This window comes from Sus scrofa, chromosome 14, assembly GCF_000003025.6.
Source record: "Sus scrofa isolate TJ Tabasco breed Duroc chromosome 14, Sscrofa11.1, whole genome shotgun sequence".
NCBI classification, from domain to species: Eukaryota; Metazoa; Chordata; class Mammalia; order Artiodactyla; family Suidae; genus Sus; species Sus scrofa.
In genome coordinates, this window is record NC_010456.5 from 57,573,189 (window position 1) to 57,597,859 (window position 24,671).

At 43.4% G+C, this 24,671-nt stretch overlaps 1 protein-coding gene across 1 annotated transcript in view; it reads left to right on the top strand.

Annotated features, from left to right (window-relative positions):
• PCNX2 (pecanex homolog 2 (Drosophila)) overlaps positions 1 to 24,671 on the top strand; it is a 294,055-nt gene that overhangs the window by 67,383 nt on the left and 202,001 nt on the right. Inside the window, 4 exon segments of the mRNA XM_021074292.1 lie at positions 4,413 to 4,558; positions 14,004 to 14,157; positions 14,244 to 14,276; positions 24,271 to 24,442. Of these exon segments, the coding sequence (XP_020929951.1) occupies positions 4,413 to 4,558; positions 14,004 to 14,157; positions 14,244 to 14,276; positions 24,271 to 24,442 (505 nt within the window).

The following is a 24,671-nucleotide window of genomic DNA, read 5'->3' on the forward strand; positions in this document are numbered from 1 at the left end:
CTGGAAGAGCACCAACCCAATACTAGAAATGAAACGTGATAATGAAAGCAAAATGTTGAAGGATTTAACAGGCAATTTGATAGACATAGAGAATTGGTAAACTGGAAGTTAGATCTGAAGAAATTATTTAGATGTGGCATCTAGAGACACAGAGGAAAATAGCATAGGAGGTTAAGAATCAAGGAGGTTTGGAGCAGAAGGGCTTTCATACGCCTTGGTCAGAATTCCAAAAGGAGATGAAGGTAAGACCAGGATAGGAAGAATATTAAAACTTTAAAGCTGAGATAACACACAGATATAGGCAGTGGTGTCCTGGTAAACTGATGAGCAGAGGATAAACGTTTTAACGGATGATACTGGGATAATACTTTCTTTTATGGGAAAGAAAATGGACCCTTATCTCACATCATATACAGAATATACAGAAAATAAATTTCATATACAGAAATAAATTTCTGGTAGACTAACAACTTAAATGTGAAAGGCAAAACTATACAACTTTAGGAAAGATGGTGTAATCAAGCATCTTTACAACCTTGGGGTAGAAAAGATTTGGTAAACAAGGTACAAAAAATACAAAACTTTTGCATTTTGTAGGAAAAGATGGATAAATTATATTTCACTTAAATTAAGAATGTGTATTTGGGTGTTCCTGTGGTGGCTCAGCACCAATGAACCTGACTGGTATCCATGAGGACAGAGGTTTGATCCTTGGCCTTGCTTAGTGGGTTAAGGATCTGGCATTGCAGATTGCTGTGGTGTAGGTCGCTGACGTGGCTTGGATCCCCTCGTTGCTATGGCTCTGGCGTAGGCTGGCAGCTGTAACTCCGATTCAACCCCTAGCCTGGGAACCTCCATATGTGAGGGTGCGGCCCTAAAAAAACAAAAACAGATTGTGTATTTATCAATAACACCATAAAGAAAGTGCAAAGACAAGCCATAAACTGGGAACATATCTGTAACACATATCCTTTAATAAAGATCTTGATCATACATACATGTATACGTATACACACACATAAATACATATGTATACACATGTACATATACAGATGCATAGATGTACATACATACACACATATAACATGTATATACATGTACACATATATAAACTAAAGAAAGAAAAACCAGCAACCTGGTAAAGCGGCACATGATTTCAGGGAGAAAAACTAAAAGTGGACAAAGTTGTTCAACTTCATTAATAATGAGGGAAATGCAAATTGGTATAAACATGAAATATCAAGTTATACTTACCAGATTATCAACATTTAACCATTGCCTGATACTATCAGATGTTGGTGAGGATGTGGAGCAAAGCAACATTTGTATGCTGTTGGTGTAATATAAGCTGATAACACTAAAATGTTATCTAGTCAATGGAACACTTCCATACCCAGTAATTTCACTTGTAGATTTGTGCATTTCCTAGAAAAGTCAAACAGTTTTGTTTCCCAGTGAAGTTAAACATCTGGTATAGTTGAACATCTGCATTCCTACCAATTCCATTCTGAGGTGTATGTTCTAGTGAGCTTTTTGCACATCTGTACTACGAGACATGTTCATGGATGTTCATAGCAGCATAATAGTTTAAAAAAATGAAAAAAGGCCCTCAAGTCCCTAAATATTCAACTATAAAATGTTTAGGTAAACTATGGCATATCCATATGATGGAATATTATACAACCATGAAAATGGATGTCACAGCTTCAAAACATGGCAGTGATCAGCCTTTGGGACTGTAACGTGGAGTGAGAGGGAAAAAGCAAAAAGCAAGCAACCAAAGGATACAAATGCCGTGATTTTGTTATCTATGAAGTTCAGAGACATAAAATTAAACAATATAGAAGTTTTGGATATGAGAAGAAAAGAAAGAATGATGACACACAGTTCAGGGTAGTGGTAATCTCTGTAAGAGGAGGTTAGGGAGGGATTGGGAATGGCCCCCTTGGAGCTTCTGTGCTTATGGTTATGCTCTTTTTCTTATACTGGGTGAAAGCCATGTAGGTATGCACTGGATTGTTTTTCCTTTCCACAATACACACATTTAAAAATAGCTATTTGCATGGCTCAGTATTTAACACAACTATAACTTTTTTTAAAAGCATGATACCTAGTGGTATTCAGTGCAGGGAAGAATGAATGCCCTGAGGTACTTCCAGGTCCTTGGGCTTTCACTGATTTCCATATAAGATGCAGGCTGAGTACATGTGAGTCAGATAGCAACACAGCAAGTACACCCTGCAGACCATGTTTTAAGAGCACACCACATTTTTGGAAGATAACTGTGACAGAAGTCATTGTTAAATACATTATTTTTTTAATTAAGTATAGTTGGCTTATAATGTCCTGCCAATTTCTGCTATACTGCAAAGTGACCCAGTCATGTATACATACCTGTGTACACACACACACACACACACACACACACACACACACACACACTCCCTTTTCTTATATTATCTTCCATCATGCTATATTTGAGTGATTGGATATAGTTTCCTGTGCTGTACAGTAGGACCTCATTGCTTATCCATCTTAAATGCAATAGTTTGCATCTACTAACTCCAAACTCCCTGTCCATCTCACTCCCTCCCTTTCCTTAGCAACCACAAGTCTGTTCTCTATGTCTGTAAGTCTTTTCTGTTTTATAGATAGATCCATTTTTACCCTACTTTTTTTTTCTTTTGCTTTTCAGGGCCACACCCAAGGCATATATAGAGGTTCCCAGGCTAGGGGTTGAATCAGAGCTACAGCTGCTGGCCTATACCACAGCCACAGCAATGCCAGATTGGAGCCTCGTCTGCGACCTACACCACAGCTCACAGCAACATTGGATCCTTAACCCACTGAGCGAGGCCAAGAATTGAACTGGCAACTTCATGGTTCCTTGTCAGATTTGTTTCCGCTGTGCCATAAAGGGAACTCCCATTCTTACCCTATTTTAGATTCCACATATAAGTGATAGCACATGGCATTTGTCTTTCTCTTTCTGACTTCACTAAATATGAGAATCTCTAGTTCCATCCACGTTGTTGCAAATGGCATGATTTTGTTCTTTTTTATGGCTGAGTAGTATTCCATTGTGTCTGTGTACCACATCTTCTTAATCCATTCATCTGTCAGTGGCCATTTAGGTTGTTTCCATGTCTTGGCTGGTGTGAATAGTGCTGGAATGGACATAGGGGTACACGTAAATATGTTATGTTTGAAGAGGGTCATCTTTAGTTATCTGAGAAATTTGGCAATGGACTGTTGAAGATGAAAAATTGAGGTATCTATTCATTGATACTGAATTTCAAGTGTAGTCTCTGGAAATGCCATCGTAACAAGTTGTTCTAACTACTTACATTTTAAATATCCTGTCAGCTGTCAGAAGAGGTAAGTTTTGATTTTTCCTCTCTGAGGTGTTTCTTTTTCCTTTCTGTCCTGTGTTCCTCCCCGTGTGGACCCCCTGAATTCCCCTCTTCAAAGTCTGTGTCCCCTGCTTTTCCAATGTCAGGTCCAGCTCCTGCCTAGTGTGGGCAGACCTGGCCCTGGAGAGCTTTCAAGCTCTGCTTCTGAGTCTGTGTGTCCACGGGATGTTTCCTTACAGGCATTAGGATGCCAGGGACCGCACCTGTGGCATATGGACGTTCCCAGGCCAGGGATCGAATCCGAGCCACAGCTGCTAACCTACACCACAGTTCCAGCAATGCCGGATCCTTTATCCAGTGGATCCTTTAGCCCACTGTGTGGGGCTGGGGGGGTCGAACCCGCACCTCTGTAGTGACCCGAGCCGAGTCACTGCAGTTGGATTCTTGACTGACTATACCACAGCAGGAATTCCTAATTTTTTTTCAAAATTGAATTCTTCCCCAGTGGCTTAGAGCCCATCAGAGAAGAATTTGGGGTTCAAATGTTTAAAATCTGGGATTAAATTCCCCCACCTGTTTCAGTTTTATTGGTTTATATTTCTTCTAAAATATTTCAGTATTTCTCATATTGGGCCTCACTGAGGACCTACATATTGTCAACGAAAATTTCTTACCTATAGTAAAATTTAAATATTTATCTCAGCATTATATTCCATAACAAATCTTTCAGAAATTAGTCATTGGAGGTCTTCGGTTGAATTCTGATCTTTCGTAAGAATTAGTTTCCTGGCAGTTCCTTGGCCTAACATTAATATTTTGATATGAGTCGCATCATTTTAATGTTACATTACAATGAAATTGAAGTGTGTTGATTTAAAAAAAGACCTTTTCTGCCGATCATTTTCCTCTTCCTAGGGTATCCATTTTTATGAACTGTGATGGTTTACCTTTCAGAATTTGAACATTTGCTTTTGGTTCTTTTAAATCAGGAGGTTTATCTATGATAATAACGTGTCAACGTGAAACCCTCTCTCTGTTTTTTCTTTTGGTATCTAAAAGCATCTGAGTCAGGATCTGGAAGACTCATCATCTTCTTCCACACCAGGGAAGTTTAACCGAGAACAGTTTTACAAGTTTATCATTTTCCCAGGCAAGTGGATTAAGGTCTGGTACGATCGCCTTACCTTGTTGGCGTTACTTGATCGGTAAGTACGGGGCAGAGACACCATGGGGGCACAGCAGCATGCGCTCACATGCTGATAAAAGGGAATTTTGCCACATGCTGAGCTTCTCTGAAGCACCTCCAAGGTGTCCACCTTTTGCGTTGCAAACGCAGAGTCGAAAACAGTGAGGTCCTGATAACTGAAGAAACTGTAATTTGGCAATTAAAACGGAAGATGGGAGGAGTTCCCGTCATGGTGCATCGGAAACGAATCCGACTGGCATCCATGAGGATGTGAGTTTGATCCCTGGCTTTGATCAGTGGGTTGAGGATCCAGTGTCGCCGTGAGCTATGGTGTAGGTTGCAGATGCGGCTCAGATCCTGCATTGCTGTGACTGTGGTGTGGGCTGGCGGCTATGGCTCCAATTCAACCCCTAGCCTGGGAACTTCCATGTGCCACGGGTGCAGCCCTAAAAAGACTAAATAAATAAATAAATACATAAAATGGGAGATGGGAGAACTGGGTAACATGATTTAGACCTAAGGTGAGCTTTGGGGTCAATGCTTTGGTCTCTTGTAGCTTATCACATCTTTTAGGAGAGCCTAGGGCTCCCATATGGAGGGCAGGGCCTGGGTGATGGTGTCAGGGGTGTGGTGTTGGGGTGGGGAGAGGAGGGACCCGGGAGGGAGGGAGTGATGTGTAGCCCTTCCCTTTCACAACTTGGGTTCTACTTCTCTGTCCTGTAAGTTGCTTATCTTTCCTTTAGACCTACTTACTCTTTCCTGCCGCTGATCCTCAAGATGTAACGCTATAGGGTTGGTGCTATGGTTACTGGGTGGGAGGCAGAGGTGGGAGGGTCAGGCTGGCTACGGGGTGATGGAGATGGGGCTAGGCAGGGGCCTTCCCACTTCCACCCCCACCTCAAGATAGACAAAGGACTGGATTGTGGTCTTCAAGGGCTGTGCATTTGGAAATTGATGATGCCCCAACTATTGGTGTCATTGGCAAATGCCCAGTGACACTGTTAGATGCCAGCCAGTGGGGCGGGGAAGGCTGATTGCCTGCCTTGCTGTGGTTGGTCCCCCTGTGACAACTTGTTCTAGTAATGTCTTAAATGGAGTGATCACATACTGAAAACCGATAGTCATGCAAAATTACAACAGTAAATTTCGGGACCCACAAGTCAGGAAATGAAGTTATAATGGTTTTTCTAACAGCATCATGTTACCCAAGGGGCACACGCTTAGGATGAAGATTTCATACTTAACTAAAATAATTCAAGATAATAATTCTGTTAGATGAGGCCTTTTTTTGAAATATTCATTTAAAAAGATATTATTAAAAGTTGGACTAGCTTACATTAACTTTTCATTCAAAAAGCCAGATATTTCTATAGATTTCTAGGTTTGTTATTTTAAATCTGCTTGGTCTTGAAAAATTAACTGAAAATCCAATTAAGGTCTAGAAAAGGATAATGAAGAAGATTATTATAGTTTTGAAAAAGTTTATTATGTTAGATAGTTTTAATCACGTCTCTTGCAAGTTGCAATAGACTTTAAATATTGTGCTCAGGGGTGACTTAGAGACAACCCCCCCCCCCAACTAGGGTGGAAAGACTCTGGGCTCTGGAGATCCCTAAAGGGATCAGGTCCAGTCCCCACCACTTACTAGTGCTGTGCTCTCAAGGTGGCTACAGAAACTCTCTGTGCCTCAAGTGCTTTTTTTTTTTTCTTCTTCTTTTTAGGGCCACACTTGTGGCATATGGAAGTTTCCAGGCTAGGGCTTGAATCAGAGCTATAGCTGCCAGCCTGCACCACAGCCACAGCAACGTGGGATCTGAGCCTCATCTGCAACCTACCCCACAGCTCCCGGCAACGCTGGATCCTTAACCCACTGAGCGAGACCGCAGACCGAACTCACATCCTCATGGACACTGGTTGGATTCATTTCTGCTGCACCACAGTGGAAACTCCAGCTCCTGTCTGTTAAATGGGGCTAATCTATACCACAGGGAAGTTGTGAGGATTAAACCAGTTGAGCCATAAAAAGAGTTTTAAAATATTAGTTGCTGTTATTATTATTACCTGAAATGTGGCCCAGAACCCAGAAAGAATAAATTTTTTTCTTTTTTCTGGCCGACCCAAGGCATATGGAGTTTCCAGGCCAGGGATCAGACCTGAGCTGCAGTTGTGACCTAAGTCACAGATTCCCACTGTGCCGGGCCAGGGATTGAACGCTCCAGAGATGCCTCTAATCCTGATGTGCCACAGCAGGAACGAAAAATTTTTTAAATGAAAGGAAATTGAGGGCAGGCAAAGCAAATGTTCTCAAGTCCAGACACTAAACCTTAGGTCCTTAATAGATAGGAGAAACCACTTTTTCTTCAGAGCCCAGATAAGCCTACTTCAGTCATCCATCTATGAGCAAGCTTGGTGATCTGAATTTCCAGTTTGCAGTTAACTAAGGGGGGGGGGAGGGACCCCATGATCCCCCACTGACAGCAAAGAAGGAGGAAGAAAACCCCAAAACAATGACCTAAAAAGCAGTTTAGGGCCCTTGCATGGAGTGTGTAACCCACCAATAGGACCAAGGATCAGAATCACCTGGGAGCTTGGTGACAATGCAGACACCCGGATGTGAGGAGCCCAGCCTGGTCTTGAGCGCAGTGAAGGCCTGTGTCATAGCACATCTCCCTAGCTGACCTGCTTAATTAGCACAGTTACAGTATGAACAGTCTGTTTCAGAAAACAGGAATCCACACAACAGATTTTACATTTTTGACAAGAGCTATATTTTTATTTGCAAAAGCGTAAATAAATCACCTTATGTGTTCAGTGGGGAACGTGAGAGTTAAAGTCACACATGGAAGAGGGAACTTGAATTTGCCAAAGGACAGCTTAGAAAGAAAACATATGCATAATAAAACACAAACTGTAAGGGTTGGCAGGAAGTGGAAGAAATTGGGGAGTAACAGGTATTGAAATCAGACTAATCACTGCTCTGACCTCCCATAGGCCAAGGCCTTCTGCTCTATGCCTTTGACTTTTCTTCTGGGACTTAGGTTGGTCATCCTTGAAAGGGCTGCCTCGTCCTCTGATCGTACCATCACGGATTCCTCTGCTTGCCGCCTCTTCAGCTTACCTTCCATTCTCCAGCCACTCTGCTCAGAGATGTCTTTGTTTTCCTTTCTCATTTTCTTTTCTTCTCTAAGCTGCCATTACCCTGTCTTGCAAAACACCTTTGTTTTATTTTCATTTACCTCCTTTATCAGGTTGGCATTTAAAATGAAAACCTCGGAGTTCCCGTCATGGCTCAGTGGTTAATGAATCCAACTAGGAACCATGAGGTTGTGGGTTTGATCCCTGGCCTCACTCAGTGGGTTAAGGATCTGGCGTTGCCGTGAGATATGGTGTAGGTCAAAGACGAGGCTCGGATCTTGTGGTGCTGTGGCTGTGGCGTAGGCCGGCAGCAACAGCTCCAATTCGACCCCTAGCCTGGGAACCTCCATATGCTGCAGGAGTGGCCCTAGAAAAGGCAAAAAGACAAAAAAATAAAATAAAGTGAAAAGCTGTCCATCTGGGCATCATTTCATTCATTCATTCATTCATTCATTAACACATCGTTTTCAAAAAGCAAAAAGCAAAACACCTACTCCATGCTGGGCTCTATACTGATTCCTGGGTGTTGAGCAGTGAGTGGAACAGACGTGGTCTCTGCCCTCATGCAGCTTGATCTCCTGGGGGAGATGGGCTAAGACGGCATAGTGTACTGGGTGCCATGAAAGACATACATGAAACCCTGAGATAGAAGAAAGCAGGGGGCACGGACGCTGATGTTGGAAGAGGTGGCGACAGTAGCCTTTTCGGAGGAGGAAACCCCTCAGATATGAAGTAAGGGGGCAGCTAGCCACGTGACAAGGAGCAGGACACTCATGGTCATCATGCTTATCACATGAGCAGGCTCTCATTTTTCCCATCCTACCCCATCCGCGGGACCGCTTTCCCACCAGCTGCTGTCAAGTTTCTCTGTGCTCCCCTGGAGCAGAGCTCCTTGAAGGCTGCTTATGCTCTTCCCAGGTTCTCTTCCCCCATTTTCTCATCAGCCCATCGCCTTCTGTCTCCCCTGACCCCAGAGCTCCACTGAGCCTGCCCTGGGCAGGGTCACCGTGGACCGTGTCATTCAGTCCTCAGGTCACTCGACCTTCCATCTTGGTTTACGATCCTCTCTGGGCTTCAGGGCTCAGCCCTCTCTTGGTTTTCTTTCTGCCTTACTGGTTGATGCTCCCCGGCGACCTTTGCAGGTGACCTCTGCTTCCTGATCCCTTCACATGGACATCCTCAGGAGCTGCTCAGCTCTGGGTCTTCTTTCTTTCTCTTTCTACCCTCTTCAGGGATTGCATTTAGGCTCATGGCTTTAAATACAACCAGTCTGCCAGTGACTCTCAGATGTGTGTCTCCAGCTTGAGCCCACGGCCTGGGTTCTAGACTCACAGATCTACCGTCAGATTGACATTTCACGGTCATGGTTGAAACCAAGCTCTGCATCTCTACCTCATCCCACATCTGTCCGCCTGGGGTCTCTACCACTTCAGCTGATGACAACCCTATACTTTCCAGCTTCTCAGCATCCTTGTGTCTTCTCTTCTTTCACCCCCACATTGAGTTTCTCATAGGAGATTATGTTTACTGTGCCTAGAAATGGGTTCCTGAAGCTTCTACCTGGAGTGTTAGCACTCTTGTCCCAGGTCCTTTCATCTCCTATCTGGCTTCCTGCAGGAGCATCTCCTGTTCCCACCCTTTCTCCCTCTGTGATGTTTTTCTCCTTGTTTGTTTTTTGTTTTTTAATGGCCTCACTCATGGCATATAGAAGTTCCCTGGGCCCGGATTGAATCCGAGCCGCAGGTGCCACCTCTGCCACAGCTGCAGCAATGCCAGATCCTTAACCCTCTGCAACAGGCTGAGGATCGAACCCGCACCTCTACAGTGACTGGAACTGCTGCAGTCCGATTCTTCTTCTTCTTCTTTCTTTTGCTTTTTGGGGCCGCACCCAAGGCAGGCTAGGGATCGAGTAAGAGCTACAGCTGCTGGCCTACAGGCATAGGATCCAAGTTGTGGGATCTGAGTTGCATCTGTGACCTACACCACAGCTCATGGCGACACTGGGTCCCCGACCCACTAAGCGAGGCCAGGGATCATACCTGCATCCTCTTGGATGCTAGTCAGATTCATTTCCACTGAGCCACTATGGGAACTCCCTGCAGCGGATTCTTAACCCACTGTGCCATAGAAGGAATTCCCTGTTCTTAACAGAGTGAGGCCGGCCTTCCTGTCCTTCACCATGTCGCCAGGCACTCTTCCAACTGGAAGACCTTTGCACAGGCTGTTCTCTCTCTGCCTGGTGCACCTCCCCAAGAAATCTGCACGACCAGTCCTTCCTCTTTCCAGGGTTACTTCTCAGCAAGTCTTAGCCTGACCCTCCCATTTAAAATTGCATCAGCACCCTGCCCACACACTCTCAATTCCTCTTTCCTTACTCTATGTGTTTTTCTGTTGCATTAGCATCTATATCATGTACTTCGGCTGCGTACATGTCCCACTGGAAAGGAAGGCTCATGAGTTTCGTTCACTGATGCATCCCCGGCGCCCAGAGCAGTGCTGAGCACTTTGTTCCATGAACAAATGTATCAACCTCCCTTAGCCAACCAGCTCCGCTCCCCAGTTTGTGCCTTTGTTTCTGCCGTGATCCTTTCCCCCAGATGACAACCTTGGAATCATCTTTATTGGTTCGGTCAGTCTTTCACTGGACATGATCCATTCAATCACAGGGTCCTGTCTGCCTCACTCTGTATTGTGTCTTAAAGTCATGTGTCCTTTCCCAAGGCTCCAGCCATGTCACTTTCCCAGGCCCTTGCTGTTCCTTGTCTTTGGGAGTCTTGTTTATCCTTTGCCCTTCAGTGCATCTCGTTAACCCCTGCAAGATAAATCTTTCTGAAGTACAGCCATCATCATGACTTTGCCTTCCCTGTGAGCAAACTTCTTAACCCAATATTTAAATATAGATATATGAGGACCTGTGGGAGGGGAGTATTGGGGGGAGGATGAGAATAGAGGAATGGAATCCTGGTGGAGGAGAATCTGGGAAAAAAACACTTTTTCAGAACCTTATTCTTGACTCCTGATAGAAAAACACTTGTTTTCTTTTCAGTTGAAAAGTTTCATTTTGTTTTATGTCCCAGGCCTTTAGGTAGTTTTAGATAGATACATCAAAATGTTGTGGGCACACTAAAGGATACATAATGTGTTTTATGGACCTGAACTAACAAATACACTTAGCTGTATGAAAAAAATGCATGGAAAAATACATAGAAAATGCATAGAAAATTTCAAAAAACACACAAATTTCCCTTTTCACCAAGACTGCTTTGCTCCCCCTCCAAGTATTTTCTTAAAATTTTCAACACGAGCATCTTAACATCTGAATTCTTCATATTTCTGTACTTCTCAGTTCTATACATCTTGATTGCCTGATTTTAAAAAAATGGGCAAAAGCTATGAATAGATACACCAAAGAAGATATGCAGATAGCAAATAAACATGTGAAAAGATACTCCGCATCACATATCACTAGGGAATTATGATGTAAAACAGTAATGAGATGCTGCTCCACACCCGTTACAGTGGCCGAATCCAGAACACGGATAGAGCTCTCCTATCACTGCTGGCAGGATCACAAAATGGTACAGACATTTTGGAAGAAAGCTTGGGAGTGTCTTACAAACTAAACAGTAAAGTACCCTTTGATCCAGCAATCATGCTCCTTACAGCCACACAAGAGAATGTACACAAATGTTTATAGACGTTTTCTTCATAATTGCCGAAACTTGGAAACAACCGAGGTGTCTTTTGATGGGTTAATAGATAAACAAACTGTGGTACATCCATACAGTGCAATATTATTCAGCAATAAAAAGAATAAAGAAAAAAAAAAAAAGAGCTGTCACGCTGTACAAAGACATGGAGGAACCTTTAATGTGTATTCCCAAGTGAAAGAAGGTAATCTGAAAGGCTACATGCTGTATGATTCCCCATGGAATCTGGAAAGGGCAGAACTGTGGAGATCGGTGGTTACCAGGGGTTAGAGAGAAGGAATGGAGAACTAGGCAGAGGATTTTTAGGGCAGTGAAAATATTCTGTATAATGTTCTAATGGCAGATACATGTCATTATACCATTGTCTAAGCCCATAGAATATATAGCGCCAAGAATGACCCATAATGTACTCTCTGGCCTTTAGTTAATAATGACATGTGTGTCCAAGTTGGTTCATCAATTATAAACAAATGTAGCACTCTACTGGGGGATGCGGATGGTGGGGGAGGATGAGTGTGTGTTTCAGGGAAAGGGGGTATATGGGAACTCTTTGTACTTTGCCCTGAATTTTGTTGTGAATCCAAAACCACTCTCAAAAATAAAGTCTGTTAATTTAAAAAAATATTCAGGATAGTTCCCGTTGTGGCTCAGAAGTTCATGAACCCTACTAGGATCCATGAGGATGTGGGTTCGATCCCTGGCCTGCCTCGCTCAGTGGGTTAAGGATCCGGTGTTGCTGTGAGCTGTGGTGTAGGTCACAGACCAGGCTCAGATCCCACGTTGCTGTGGCTGAGGTGTAGGCTGGCAGCTGATTCGACCCCTAGCCTGGGAACTTCCATATGCTGTGGATATGGCCCGGAAAAAAAAAAAAAAAAAAAAGTTCAGAAGTGCCTAAACATGCCAGGAATGAAGCAGCCAATGGCCCCGGTCGTATTATAATGCAAAAGACCAGTTTTACATGAGCAAAACTTGGCGAGGTGAGAAATGACTCAGAAATCTAGTGAATGACCCATCTAAACTCTTAACCTGTGGTCCAGGCCATCCTCCCTTACAGCATCTCACCTGCTCCCTCCTGTAACTGCACCCTGTTTCTCGTCCTCCCGAGGAAGTCTTCTACCTCTGATGTCATAATCCCAGCCTCTGTTCATCTTTCACGTCCCCTCTATCGCCCTCCAGCGTTCCCATCTCTTCTTTTCCACTTTGATGCCTTCCCTGCCTCCCACGAGCAGCCCTCACTGCCTCCACCAGGATGCAGCCTTCACAGCCCCTTAGCATCAGCATCGTCAAACTCCCTTGCTCATCCCTCTGCACACCACTGGTAACACCCCACCTCTGGGTGACCTCACCTCTCCAGCCCACACCTCTCGTGTGGAGCTCCCCAAGAGAGAACTACCCAGTGAGACGGTGGTCATGACACCCTTGGGTCCGACCCCCTGCACTGTCAGCTCTCCTGGCTGGAGCTCTCCCGCCTCCTACAGTGAAGCAGCACATTGTGGAGAGCGTGTCCAGAGAGGACCTCTTGCTGTAGTCAGGAGTTAATGTACCTCCTCCCCTCACTGAGCAGAGTCAGTGAAGCTCGTTCTCTGAAACACAGCCCACTGCTGTGGACAGGATAGTCAATGTTGTTCTTCCAGTAAACCCAGCCTAGTGGCTGAGGAGACCCAGTGCATTAGATTTCATTTGTTTCAATAAGAGAAATCTGGGGTTAAATGTGGATTTTTAAAAAATAGAAAACAGAGGAATAAGGAAAGAAAGAAACTTTAAAATATTGTAACCAGGAGTTCCTGTTGTGGCTCAGTGGGTTAAGAACCCGGCTAGTTCTGTGAGGATGCAGTTTGATCCCTGGTCTCACTTGGTGGATTAAAGATCTGGCATTGCCATGAGCTGTGGTGTAGGTCACAGATGCACCTTGGATTTGGCATTGCTGAAGCTGTGGCTGTGGTGTAGGCTGGCAGCCGCAGCTCTGATTCAACCCTGGCCTGGGAACTTCCATATGTCACTGGTGTGGCCATAAAAAGAAAAAAAAAAAGAATTACTTGCAAATATGAAGGTATACGTGGGATAACTAGTCTATCATGGTAAGTCTTTAGAAAGACTTGCAGGTCTTTAGAAAGTCTTGCAGGTATTCTCTGTTTAAAAATAGGCAGTCTTGGAGTTCCCATTGTGGTGCAGCAGAAACTACTCCAGCTAGTATCCATGAGGATGATGGTTCAATCCCAGGCCTTGCTCAGTGAGTTAGGGATCTTGTATTGCTGTGAGCAGTGGTGTAGATTGCAGATGTGATTTGGATTCCGAGTTGCTATGACTGGTGTAGGTTGGCATCTATAGCTCTGATTCAACCCCTAGGCTGGGAACTTGCGTGATGCAGTGGTTGCGGCCCTAAAAGACAAAAAAAAAAAAAAAAAACAAAAAAAAAACAGCTTTGGAGTTCCTTGATGGCTCAGCAGGTCAAGGGTCTGGCATTGTCACTGCTTTAGCTCTGGGTACTGCTATGGTACAGATTTGATCCCAGGCCTGGGAATATCTGCAGGCCAATTTCCGCCCCCCCCCACAAAACCCAAAAAACCAGACAACCTTACCTTTTTTCCCCTTTGTTTTTGTTTTTTTTATTTTGCCCAGAACTGAAGATGTCAAGGAAAACGTGCTGGCGGTTTTACTCATCGTCCTGGTTTCCCTGCTTGGATTTCTGACCTTGAACCGAGGCTTTTGCAAAGACATGTGGGCGCTCCTCTTCTGCCTTGTCATGGCCAGCTGCCAGTATTCCCTGTTAAAGGCAAGACCACATCTAATTCTTACCATCACTAATATAGCCTTGAAATCATGAGATGATGACACAGACACTTCTGATTTGTGTTCTAGAGCGTCCAGCCTGACCCCGCCTCGCCCATCCACGTAAGTTTCCAGTTACAGGCCAGTAGCTTGTCTGATTGTGGTGAAGATAGGGAGCAGCCAGCATCTATTCCAAAGGCAACATCTCTATCAATAGACATCGATATTGTATATAGAAATGTATATAGAAATGTTAGTGCCTGGTGGCCAAGTTCAGGCTAGGAAGGAGCTCGTGCCTGGGGATGGGGAAGGAACAGGGTGGAGGTGAAGACTTGGGTAGAGGGCCTTTTCTATCCCACCAGACATGTGTCAGGAAGGACGGTGTAGCCTGGCAGGGAGGACGGTAGGCGGTAGTCAGACGGCTGGCGTTTGTCTCCTGGTTTCTGTGTCCTGTATTGGACCCTGAGCAAGATGTGTCCTCTCCATCCTCAGCTTCCTTATGTATAACTAAGGATAATAAAGATGCTGTGGAGATTGAGTAATCCATGTAACAGGTTTAAAGCCATGCTTGGCATCTAGACATGCTTTAGTGGGTGGTCCATACTATTGGGAAACTTCACTTATGTAGGCATGAATTATCGTTCTTTTTACCCGAAGCTGATCTCTTCCTATTCCACCTGTTCAAGTGTATCCTTACCATTCATCTCATAATTGGGGTTCATTTAGAACGGAGGCTTTAGGCTCCCAGGACTGATCTCTTGGTGCTCTGGCATTTTTCTAAGAGCTTTGAAGCCTGCACAGTGTCCGCAGACCTGGCTGCCCCACCCCCGAGGGTGCTATATAGGTCAGGGTCTGGTGTTGTCCCTGCTGGTACCCTGGCCACATGCTGTTGCACTGAGACCACTGCCTGCTGGACATCCCAGCTCTTTGAGAAACCTTCCTCCTTTGTTATGGTGGGCTCCCGAGAGCCCTTCCAGCGAACAAAACTTCGTCTTCCCTCTATTGTGCTTTTATTTTTTTAAAGTTCATTTTTTTTTTTTTTTGGAGTATAGTTGTTTTACAATGTTGTATTGGCTTCAGGTGTACAGCAGAGTGAGTCAGTCATCCATATGCATGAATTGTGCTTTTCAGAAATTCACACCCAGGATTCAGGACTGTTTTTAAATCTGTGATAGCTCACGTTTAGCTCCTAGTAATTAGGAAAAGCTTATAATTGGACACTCACTTGGCATACGTTACTGTCCTGTTAAATCCCTCTCTTCCCCGTAATTGGTTTACATAGAATACATCTTCTTTTATCCCTGAATCTGAATGTCAAGATAAGGAGAAGCAGCCTAATTAGGGTATCACGGATGTACTGTTGTGATCCTCATCAGGAATCTATGTTGGGTGGTTCGGGCGAGGATGCTGAGCTCTGAGATGTTTTGCGCCAACCCACCCTCAATGCCACATTGCCGTCCTCCTGCCTCAGTAAATAAGCCCTCCTTCTTGGTGACGGCATTTGGGTCACTGTCTTTCTGGGTTACCTGGGGGAGGGGTGTTACGTGCTATGAAACATTTCCAGCGTGTCCTCTCAGGAATAATGCAGAACACGCTAGAAGAGGAGGATGGCGTGTGCAGCCGTGTGTTCCCTGTGGATTCCTAATGATTGTTTGTGGACCCCCGGGTCATGGCTCTAAGTTGGAGTCATATTGTCTATATTGATCCAGTTCCTGCAGGACTAAATCCAGCTGCTCTTCCTCTAGCTGAGCAAGAATATCCTAGTGAGAGAGTAAGAAATGACTTCTCCTGCTGTCACCATCAGCCACAGTCAGACACCTGACTATGTTTATTGCTGTAATTAATTTGCTTACACAGATTTCTAAGTCGATTAGTGCCTGATTTGAGTTGGCATTTCTCTAAGTGTTCTAGTGAGGAAAGAAAAGAGGGCAGCTATAAAATATTTCCTCCTGCAGTCTGACTGAGCCACATAGGCGTTTAGAAGGCTGATTCACTGTCTACAGTTTATGGATGAGAAAACCTCGGAAAGGAAATGGTCAAGAGAATGAACCCAGTCTGGTACAGAGATGCTTCTCCAGCCTGCCACTGTCTCCAAGCCCCAGCTAAATCCACTCATCAGGGGCCGTCGGGTGACACACAGTGCTTTTTAAAACTACATTAGTTTGTTCATTTGCAGGAAGGGGCTGTGAAATGCAGTCAGTTCTTGCTCTTAGAGTTGATTGACTGGCTTTTCTTCTTTGTTTCCTTCCAGGAGCACAGAGGTGGCAAATTTTGAGCAAACTGTTAAAACCAGAAGATAGCACATGAATTTTTTTTAACACTCTGCATATTTCATATATAGTTGCAGAATTAATAATGGCATGCTTAGGGGTTCCCATTGTGGCTCAGCGGGTTAAGAACCTGACTGGTATCCATGAGGATGTGGGTTCCATCCCTGGCCTCAATCAGTGGGTTAAGGATCCAGTGTTGCCAGGAGCAGCAGCTTGGATCTGGTGTTGCTATGGCTGTGGGGTAGGCCGGCAAGTGCGGTTCTGATTCAACCCCTAGCCTGGGAACTTCCATGTGCCACTGGTGTGGCCCATGCTAATAGATATGGTACTATCAACCCCGGGTCTGAAAGGAATGTATCTGATTGTCAAAGAAAACAGGTCTAGGAGAACTTAATTGGAGGGTTGGGGTGGCTGCTGGAAGCTAGCTGAGGATCAGAGATTGACTTACACAGATTTTTACAGTAGTCTCACCAACAGTATCCACAAATGATAACCTAGAAAACCAATCCATCAGGGTAGCTGAAGGGCAGTGGGAAACTGGGATGACCGGCACAGAGCCATAGCCAGGGGCCTCTCCCAGCACCTGCAGGGATTCTGTGTTGGGACGGCTCTTGGTAACCTGCATTTTAACAACACTCCCAACCCCACCCCCCACCATGATCTCGGCTCACACCTGAGAAACACTAGGGTAACTGGAAACATGCAGGTTTCAGGATTTGAATCCAGACTTGCCATGGACCACCAACAGCATTTGGGTCACAATACTTCTCTGAATCTCAAGTTTTTCACCTGTAAAAGAGGAAACAGTAAAAAAAAAAAAAAAAAAAAAAAAGAAAGAAAAAAAGAAAAAAAAAAGATTGTAAGGGGATGAAATGAAATAATGTACATCAAGGGCGCAGCATAGAACCTGGCATTGCCAGAGCACGTGAAAATGCTAGCAACTTTTGTGTGAGTGAAGCATGGGTGATAATAACAGCCTCAGTTGGATGTGGTCATGAGTGGATTGGACAATAGGTATAACGTTCCTAGCAGAAGATCTCAAATGTACTGAGTCCTTTGTAAATGTGTCTTTCCCTTTCTCCTTCTGCTCTGAGGATACAGAGGGCTGACCACACAGTTTCCTTAGACCCCACACCTAGCTGTCCTATGACGAAGTTACTCTTACGTCACCATGTTGCATTTGTCACACTTAATGAATCAGTATTGATACAGCTATTAACTGAAGTCTGTATGTCACTCCAATTTCCACAGTTTTTACCTCACTTCCTTTTTTTTCTGTGTGAGGATCCCATCCAGGACACCACATGGCATTTAGGCATTCTGTCTCCCAAGGCTTCTCTGAGAATCTGTGACAGGTTCTCAGATTTTCCTTGCTTTTGGTGACCTGGGCAGTTTTGAGGAGCACTGGTCAGGGATTGTGTGATCTGTGTCTCAGCTGGGATGTATCTGGTGCTCATCTGCTGCCTAGGCTGGGGTCATGGATTTGGGGGAGAAAGACCTCAGAGGTAAAGTGCCATTGTTATCACAGTATTTCGAGAGGAGCTACTGTCCATGTGACTTAGCACTTTTGATGTTGACCTTGACCACTCGGTTAAGGTACTGTGTCTATGTGTCAGAGGACTGATTTCTTTTATTTTATTAAGATGTTTTAGTAAATAAATAAAACTCCACTCTCATCCGCTGCGTTCATGACCATGGGCCAATGGCTTAATCTGTCGAAGCCTGTTTCCTCACAAGTAAAAAAAAAAAAAAAAAAAGTGTTTTAGAAAGTTGAAGTGTTGAAGTACAGTTGAATTACCATGTGTCAGTTTCTGGTGTACAGCAACGTGATTCACTTATGCATATATATTCTTTTTCAGATTCTTTTCCATTTATGGTTTATTATAGGATATTGAATATAGTTCCCTGTGCTCTACAGTAGGACCTTGTGGTTTGTCTGTTTTATATGTTGTGGTTTGTATCTGTTAATCCCAAACTCCCCATTTCTCCCTCCCCAACACCCTTTCCCCTTTGGTAACTGTAAATTTGCTTTCTATGTCTCTGAGGCTGTTTCTGTTTCATAAATTAGTTCATTTGTATCATTTTTTTAGACTGGATGTATAAGTGATATCATATGATATTTGTCTTTCTCTGTCTGAATTAACTTCACTTAGAATGATAATCTCTAGGTCCATTCGTATTGCTGCAAATGACATTATTTCATTCTTTTTATGGCTAAGTAATATTCCATTGTATTATATGCATATGCATATATATGTATGTGTGTGTATATCACATCTTCTTTATCCATATCAGAGGCATGATTTTATTTTTATTTTTTTCTTTGTCTCTTTGGGGCTGCACCCTCGGCATGTTTGAGTTCCCAGGCTAGGGGTAGAACCGGAGCTGTAGCTGCCAGCCTGCGCCACAGCCACCACAACATCAGATCCGAGCCATGTCTGCGATCTACACCACAGCTCACAGCAACGCCCTCTCCTTAACCCACTGAGTGAGGCCAGGGATTGAACCTGCATCCTCATGAATACTAGTTAGGTTCATTACTGCTGAGCCATGACAGGAACTCCAGAGGCATGATTTTAAAAGACAGAGAATAATTTCTCAATCTTAGAAATAAAAATGTCAACTTATTTTTAGTGGATCTTGATTAAAAGTTAAATGTCCGTTTTCTATTTAATTATGTATTTACCTTGCTCAAAAAAGGATTCTTTAAAGCATGAGCACCTCCAGATTGCCTTCTTTTAATTTTCATGTACTAAATTGCTACCATTAAGTAGGGGTGGGGCTCAGGTCACTACTGTTGCCAGTGAGGGGGTGCTGAGGCAGTGGAGATAGGGGAACAGGTGTGACAGCCTGGCCAGCATCCTGGATGTCACTCGAGGAAATGTTAATGCCCATTTTGCTCCCCCCTTGGTTGGACACCTGCGTGTCTGTCCAGATTCACAGACCTGAAAGTTAGGGAGTTGGACCTAAGATAAATTGTGGCATTAAATTATACACTAAGCTTACAGAAGCTCATTTACCTATGTCTTTTCAACTTTGATTTGATTTGATTTTTGTGGCATATGGAAGTTCCCAGGCTAGGGGTTGAATTAGAGCTGCAGCTGCCAGCCTACACTGCAGCCATAGCAACGTGGGATCTGAGCCGTATCTGTGACCTACACTGCAGCTTGTGGCAATGCCAGATCCTTAACCCACTGAGTGAGGCCAGGGATCAAACCCTCATCCTCATGAATACTAGTTGGGTTCTTAACCCACTGAGCCACAATGGGAACTCCTGTCTTTTCAACCTTTAAAGTAGCTCATCAATTTTCTACCATCTTAAATCTGAGGTAGTATCTTACTAGTTAACTTAAGAATAATTTGACCCTCTGGTTGCTGTATATCCCCCAGATGGCTTTCTCTAAAATATTTTGGATTCCCCTATATATACCAGGTGTGGGTCATAGAATACTTGCTGGCTAGGATTTTATTGGGGTTCATTTTCCCTAGGGCAGTGGATGCCCACCCCCTAAATCTCCTTTTGCTCTACCCAAGTGCAAAATTTAAAATTTTCAGATAAAATATCCAGGTAAAATAAAATCTTTAATTTGAAAACATACATGCATACCTAGGTTCATAGCAGCACTATTTACAGTAGCCAAGACATGGAGGCAACTTAAGTGTCCATCCACAGAAGAATGGATAACAAGATGTGGTGCATACACACAGTGGAATACTACTCAGCCATAAAAAAGAATGAACTAATTCCATTTGCAGCAACATGGATACAACTAGAGATTATTATACTAAATGAAGTCAGTCAGACAGTGTAAGACAAATACTATGTGATATCACTTATATGTGGAATCTAAAAAAATAATACAAATGAATCTATATATAAATCAGAAACAAACTCACAGACATAGAACCCAAAGAGAAAAGGGAAGGGATTAGGATGAATTTTAAGTATGGAATTAACAGATACAAACTACTATACATCAGAGTTCCCGTCGTGGCGCAGCGGAAATGAATCTGACTAGGAACCATGAAGTTGCAGGTTCGATTCCTGGCCTCGCTCAGTGGGTTAAGGATCCAGTGTTGCTGTGAGCTGTGGTGTAGGTCACAGACGTGGCTCAGATCCCGAGTTGCTGTGGCTGTGGTGTAGGCCGGCAGCTGTAGCTCTGATTAGACCCCTAGCCTGGGAACCTCCATATGCCATGGGTGTGGCTCTAAGAAAAGAAAGAAAAACTACTATACGTGTAATAAATAAGCAACAAACTTTTACTGTATAACACAGATATTCAATATCTTATAATAACAAATGTATTATAACAAACTTCTATAACAAATAATACCTTATATAACAAACTTTTACTGTATAACACAAGATATTCAATATCTTATAATAACCTATAAGGGAATATCATCTGCAAAAAGCCCACCCCAAAATAAATCACTATGCTGTACCCCTGAAACTAACACAATATTGTAAATCAACTATATACTTCAATAAAGAAACATTCAGGATGACTGTCACTAATCAGCGGAATCACTAAAGCTTTAGTGAAACAAAACTAATCAAAAGATTTAAGTAAACTAACCTATACCATCATAAGAAACTATAAAAACAGCAAATCCTTGTTATAGTGAAGAGGGTTCCATGTAGGTAAACATCCAGTCCATGCAGGTAAACAGAAGGGCTGGACAGAGCCATGTCCTTATTTTTCTACACCTTCTCCAGATAGGAGCCCTTTTTCACCTTCCAGGAAAACCTACGCCTTCCAGGAAAAGCTGTTATGGATGCTTTTCCCCACACTCTTTATTTGCTTCACTTGAGGAACCTTCACCTTGTGTGTTTAAAGAAGAATGATTATGAGTGAACGTCAGCCAAGTGGGGTTGAGCACTTGTGCTTAGAAGGGTCCAGGGACAAATGCAGTCACCATCTGGGATGTTTGTGGGAGCCAGTTTGTAGTGGCCAGGTGGCCAGGCAGCCAGAGTCAGGGTCCAAATCCTTGCTCTGATGCACTGTTTTCTGTCTGGGAAGCTTGGGGCAAAGTACCTACTCTTTCTGCCTCTGTTTACGCTTAGCAAAATGAGAATGGTAGTAGGACTTCTTTGAGTGGATTAGTTACGTGGGTGCATTTCATGTTGGTAGAGCAGTGCTTGGGGGCACAGGAAGGTAGGATAAATGTTAGCTGTTGCTGCCATTGCTGCTTCACATCAGTGTGTCAGAAACAGCTGACCTCGGAGCCTGGCCAGGAACATGTGCAAACGCAGTAGGTGTGAGGCAGCTCTTATCTGCCCTGTGGGTGAAGAAGCAGAGAATTCAGATCTGCAGGAAGCCTGGAGATGGCGTGTTTAACAGCGGAGTTGGAGATGGGGTGGCATGGCCTGGTTGCTGACAGTCCCAGCTCAGGAGCATCCAGGGCCCAGTTGCATGCCCGCCCCTGGGCCCTCTAGGATTCTCTCAGACACCCTACCCATCCATCCGTCTATCTATCTATCTATCTATCTATCTATCTATCTATCTATCTATCTATCTGTCTATCGTCTACCTACCTATCTAGCTAGCTATCTGTCTATCATCTATCTACCTACCTATTATCTATCTACCTACCTATCTATCCAACTTACCTATTTATTATTTACTAGTTGGCTAGCTAGCTGTCTTTCTGTCATCTGCTATCTATCTATCTATCTATATCTATCTATCTATCTATCTATCTATCTATCTATCTATCTATCTATCATCTATCTGGTCAGTTTGAACTGTCTGACCAGCCCACTCTCTTGGTAAGAGGACCACTAGAATAGCCTGGTCCCTTAGTCACAAGCACCACTGCCCTCCAGCTGGCAGTCTGGAGGTTTGGATAGATTATTCCACTGTGCTGCACAAAGACATTTTGTGCAGTCTCTGCAGGTGTGACTTTGTGCCTCTATTGTCTTGCTTCCTTAGACATAAAGACCAGAGGATGGGCTGTGAAATTGTGCAGGTTGGTGGGACTGCTGGGAAAGCCAAATGCACATGTAGACCAGCTCTTATCAAACAGCCTCCAAGGTGCCCCACAATGGAAATCAGTGGGGCTCCCCCAGCATATTTTAATGTTAAAAAACAGATGGGAAGTAATTGGATAACTTTTAAAAGAGTGTGACCAGACTTCACCTGGAAGAATGAGTGGCATTTTTCTATTGAAAAAAAAAAGTCAATCCTTGGGGTTTAAGGATTGAATCATATGTGAAAGAAGGAACTGAGGAGCAGGGGAATTTTATTAGCAGGAGTTCTTAGGAATCAAGGCAAGTAAAAGTGACTTATATGCCATGTATGAAGGATATGTTTAGAATGGATTAGGGACCCAAAAGCTAGTATAGGAAGCAAGGTGAAGTGTGAGTGTGACAGTGAGGCGGGCTCTTTCTAAGGGACCCTTAAGGCTTGTCTCATACATTACAAATAAAAAGAAAGCATTCCGGTGCCAGGAAATAAAGTTTGACTTGGTTGGCCCAAGATGATATCCTAAATTTGTTCACGACCTCAGACTTTACATTCCTGGAAAAAAAAATATATTTTTAGCCTTTTAGTAAAAGAAAGAATCAGGGCAAGTGGGAAGTAGTTATTTAAATTCTATTTCTGAAATGGTATCAGTTTGAGGAAAGGTCTCCTGTGCCTGTGCATTTGTATACAAAATGGCTGTGTATTCTAACCAGTTTATTTTGCTCTTCTCTTGATAAGAAGTGTCCTAAGATTTCATTTAGATTTTGATTCTATTTTTTTTAATGCAGAGGAATATTTCCTTACCATTAATCTATGACCTCATTGGATTCAAAAGGAAATTTCCTAAGAGTGCAGATATTCCTTTAAGACTGAGTTTGGACTCAGGGCCAAACATAGCCAGCCTCCACCAACAGCCTGTGTTTTCCTTCCTATTAAAAGATGGTCTCAGAATAGGCCCATTTCTATTAGAGAAGCAGTGGCGATGTAAATTGCATTTCTAAATATAACACGTCCAAGGCAGTGACTTTAAAAATTCATATCCCAAACTGTATCACTTTCATCTTTACTTTTTTACACTCAAAGTAGTTCATGAATTGCAAAGAATATTCTCTCCCTCATTCATTTTTGTTGATTTTTTGAACCGTATGAATCGTGCATCGATTTGTGAGATGTAAATTCTCCATTGACTTTTGCCCTGGACGGTTGATGTTATTAGTGTTTCCTTAATTTTTCTATCCATTCCAGGAGAAAAATAAAAAATGTTTCTGTTCTCCTCTTAACAGTGTTTTGAGGGCTAAGATGAAATCTGTTAAGTTTCGATCCTCCTTAGAGGAAAGCGTATATAAATAGTAAGTTTTTAAGAACTGGATTATTCCACTGTGCTACACTAAGCCATTTTGTGCTATCTCTGCAGGTATGACTTTGCACCTGTATTGTCTTCTTTCTAAACCATAAGCAAATTGAAACCTACGCATTATAATTCTATTTCTTGTCAGTAGCAGAGCTCAAGTTAGACCATGTAGAGCAAATAGTGGTATAAATTAGTTTTGTACTTGAAATGAGCAACAAAAATGGAAGTTTCACCGTCAGGGAAACACTGGATTAAATCTAGGTTTTATCCAAGGATGGTGATTACATTTTCAGGTAGCTCTTTTTGTGTCTGAGGGCATAACATCCTTTTTGGCATTCTCATTCTTATTTGACAGAATAAGCTCCATTTTTTTTTCTTGGTGTTTTGTGTGTATGAATTATGGTGGAGGGGGCGGAGAATGTGTTACATGGTTTGAGCTGTGTGATGTGCTATAAGTGATTAACTATGAGGTTTTGTCATTTAATCAGAATTAAAGGTGCCATTCAGAAATTGTGTTTGTTTTCTAGGGGCACAACCAAATCATAACATATAGCCGACCAGTCTATTTTTGTGTGCTGTGTGGCCTTATTTTGCTTCTTGATATAGGGGCCAAAGCCAGGCACCCTCCCACGTACGTGGTCTATGGCCTGAAGCTCTTCTCCCCGCGGTCCCTCCAGTCAGCTAGGGACCTCTTAATAGGTGAGTTCATGTGGGAGGGGGGAGCGTACAGAGGGGAAGGAGCTTTCTCCCTTTTCTTTTCTGTATTTAAAAAATTTTTTTAAAAAATTTTTTGGCTGTCTCACAGCATATGGCATTCCTGGGCCAGGAATCAGACCTAAGCTGCAGTCCTGACCCAAGCTGCAGCTAAACGAGTGCTGCATCCTCAACCCACTGTGCCAGGCCAAGGATCAAACCTGTGTCCACTGGT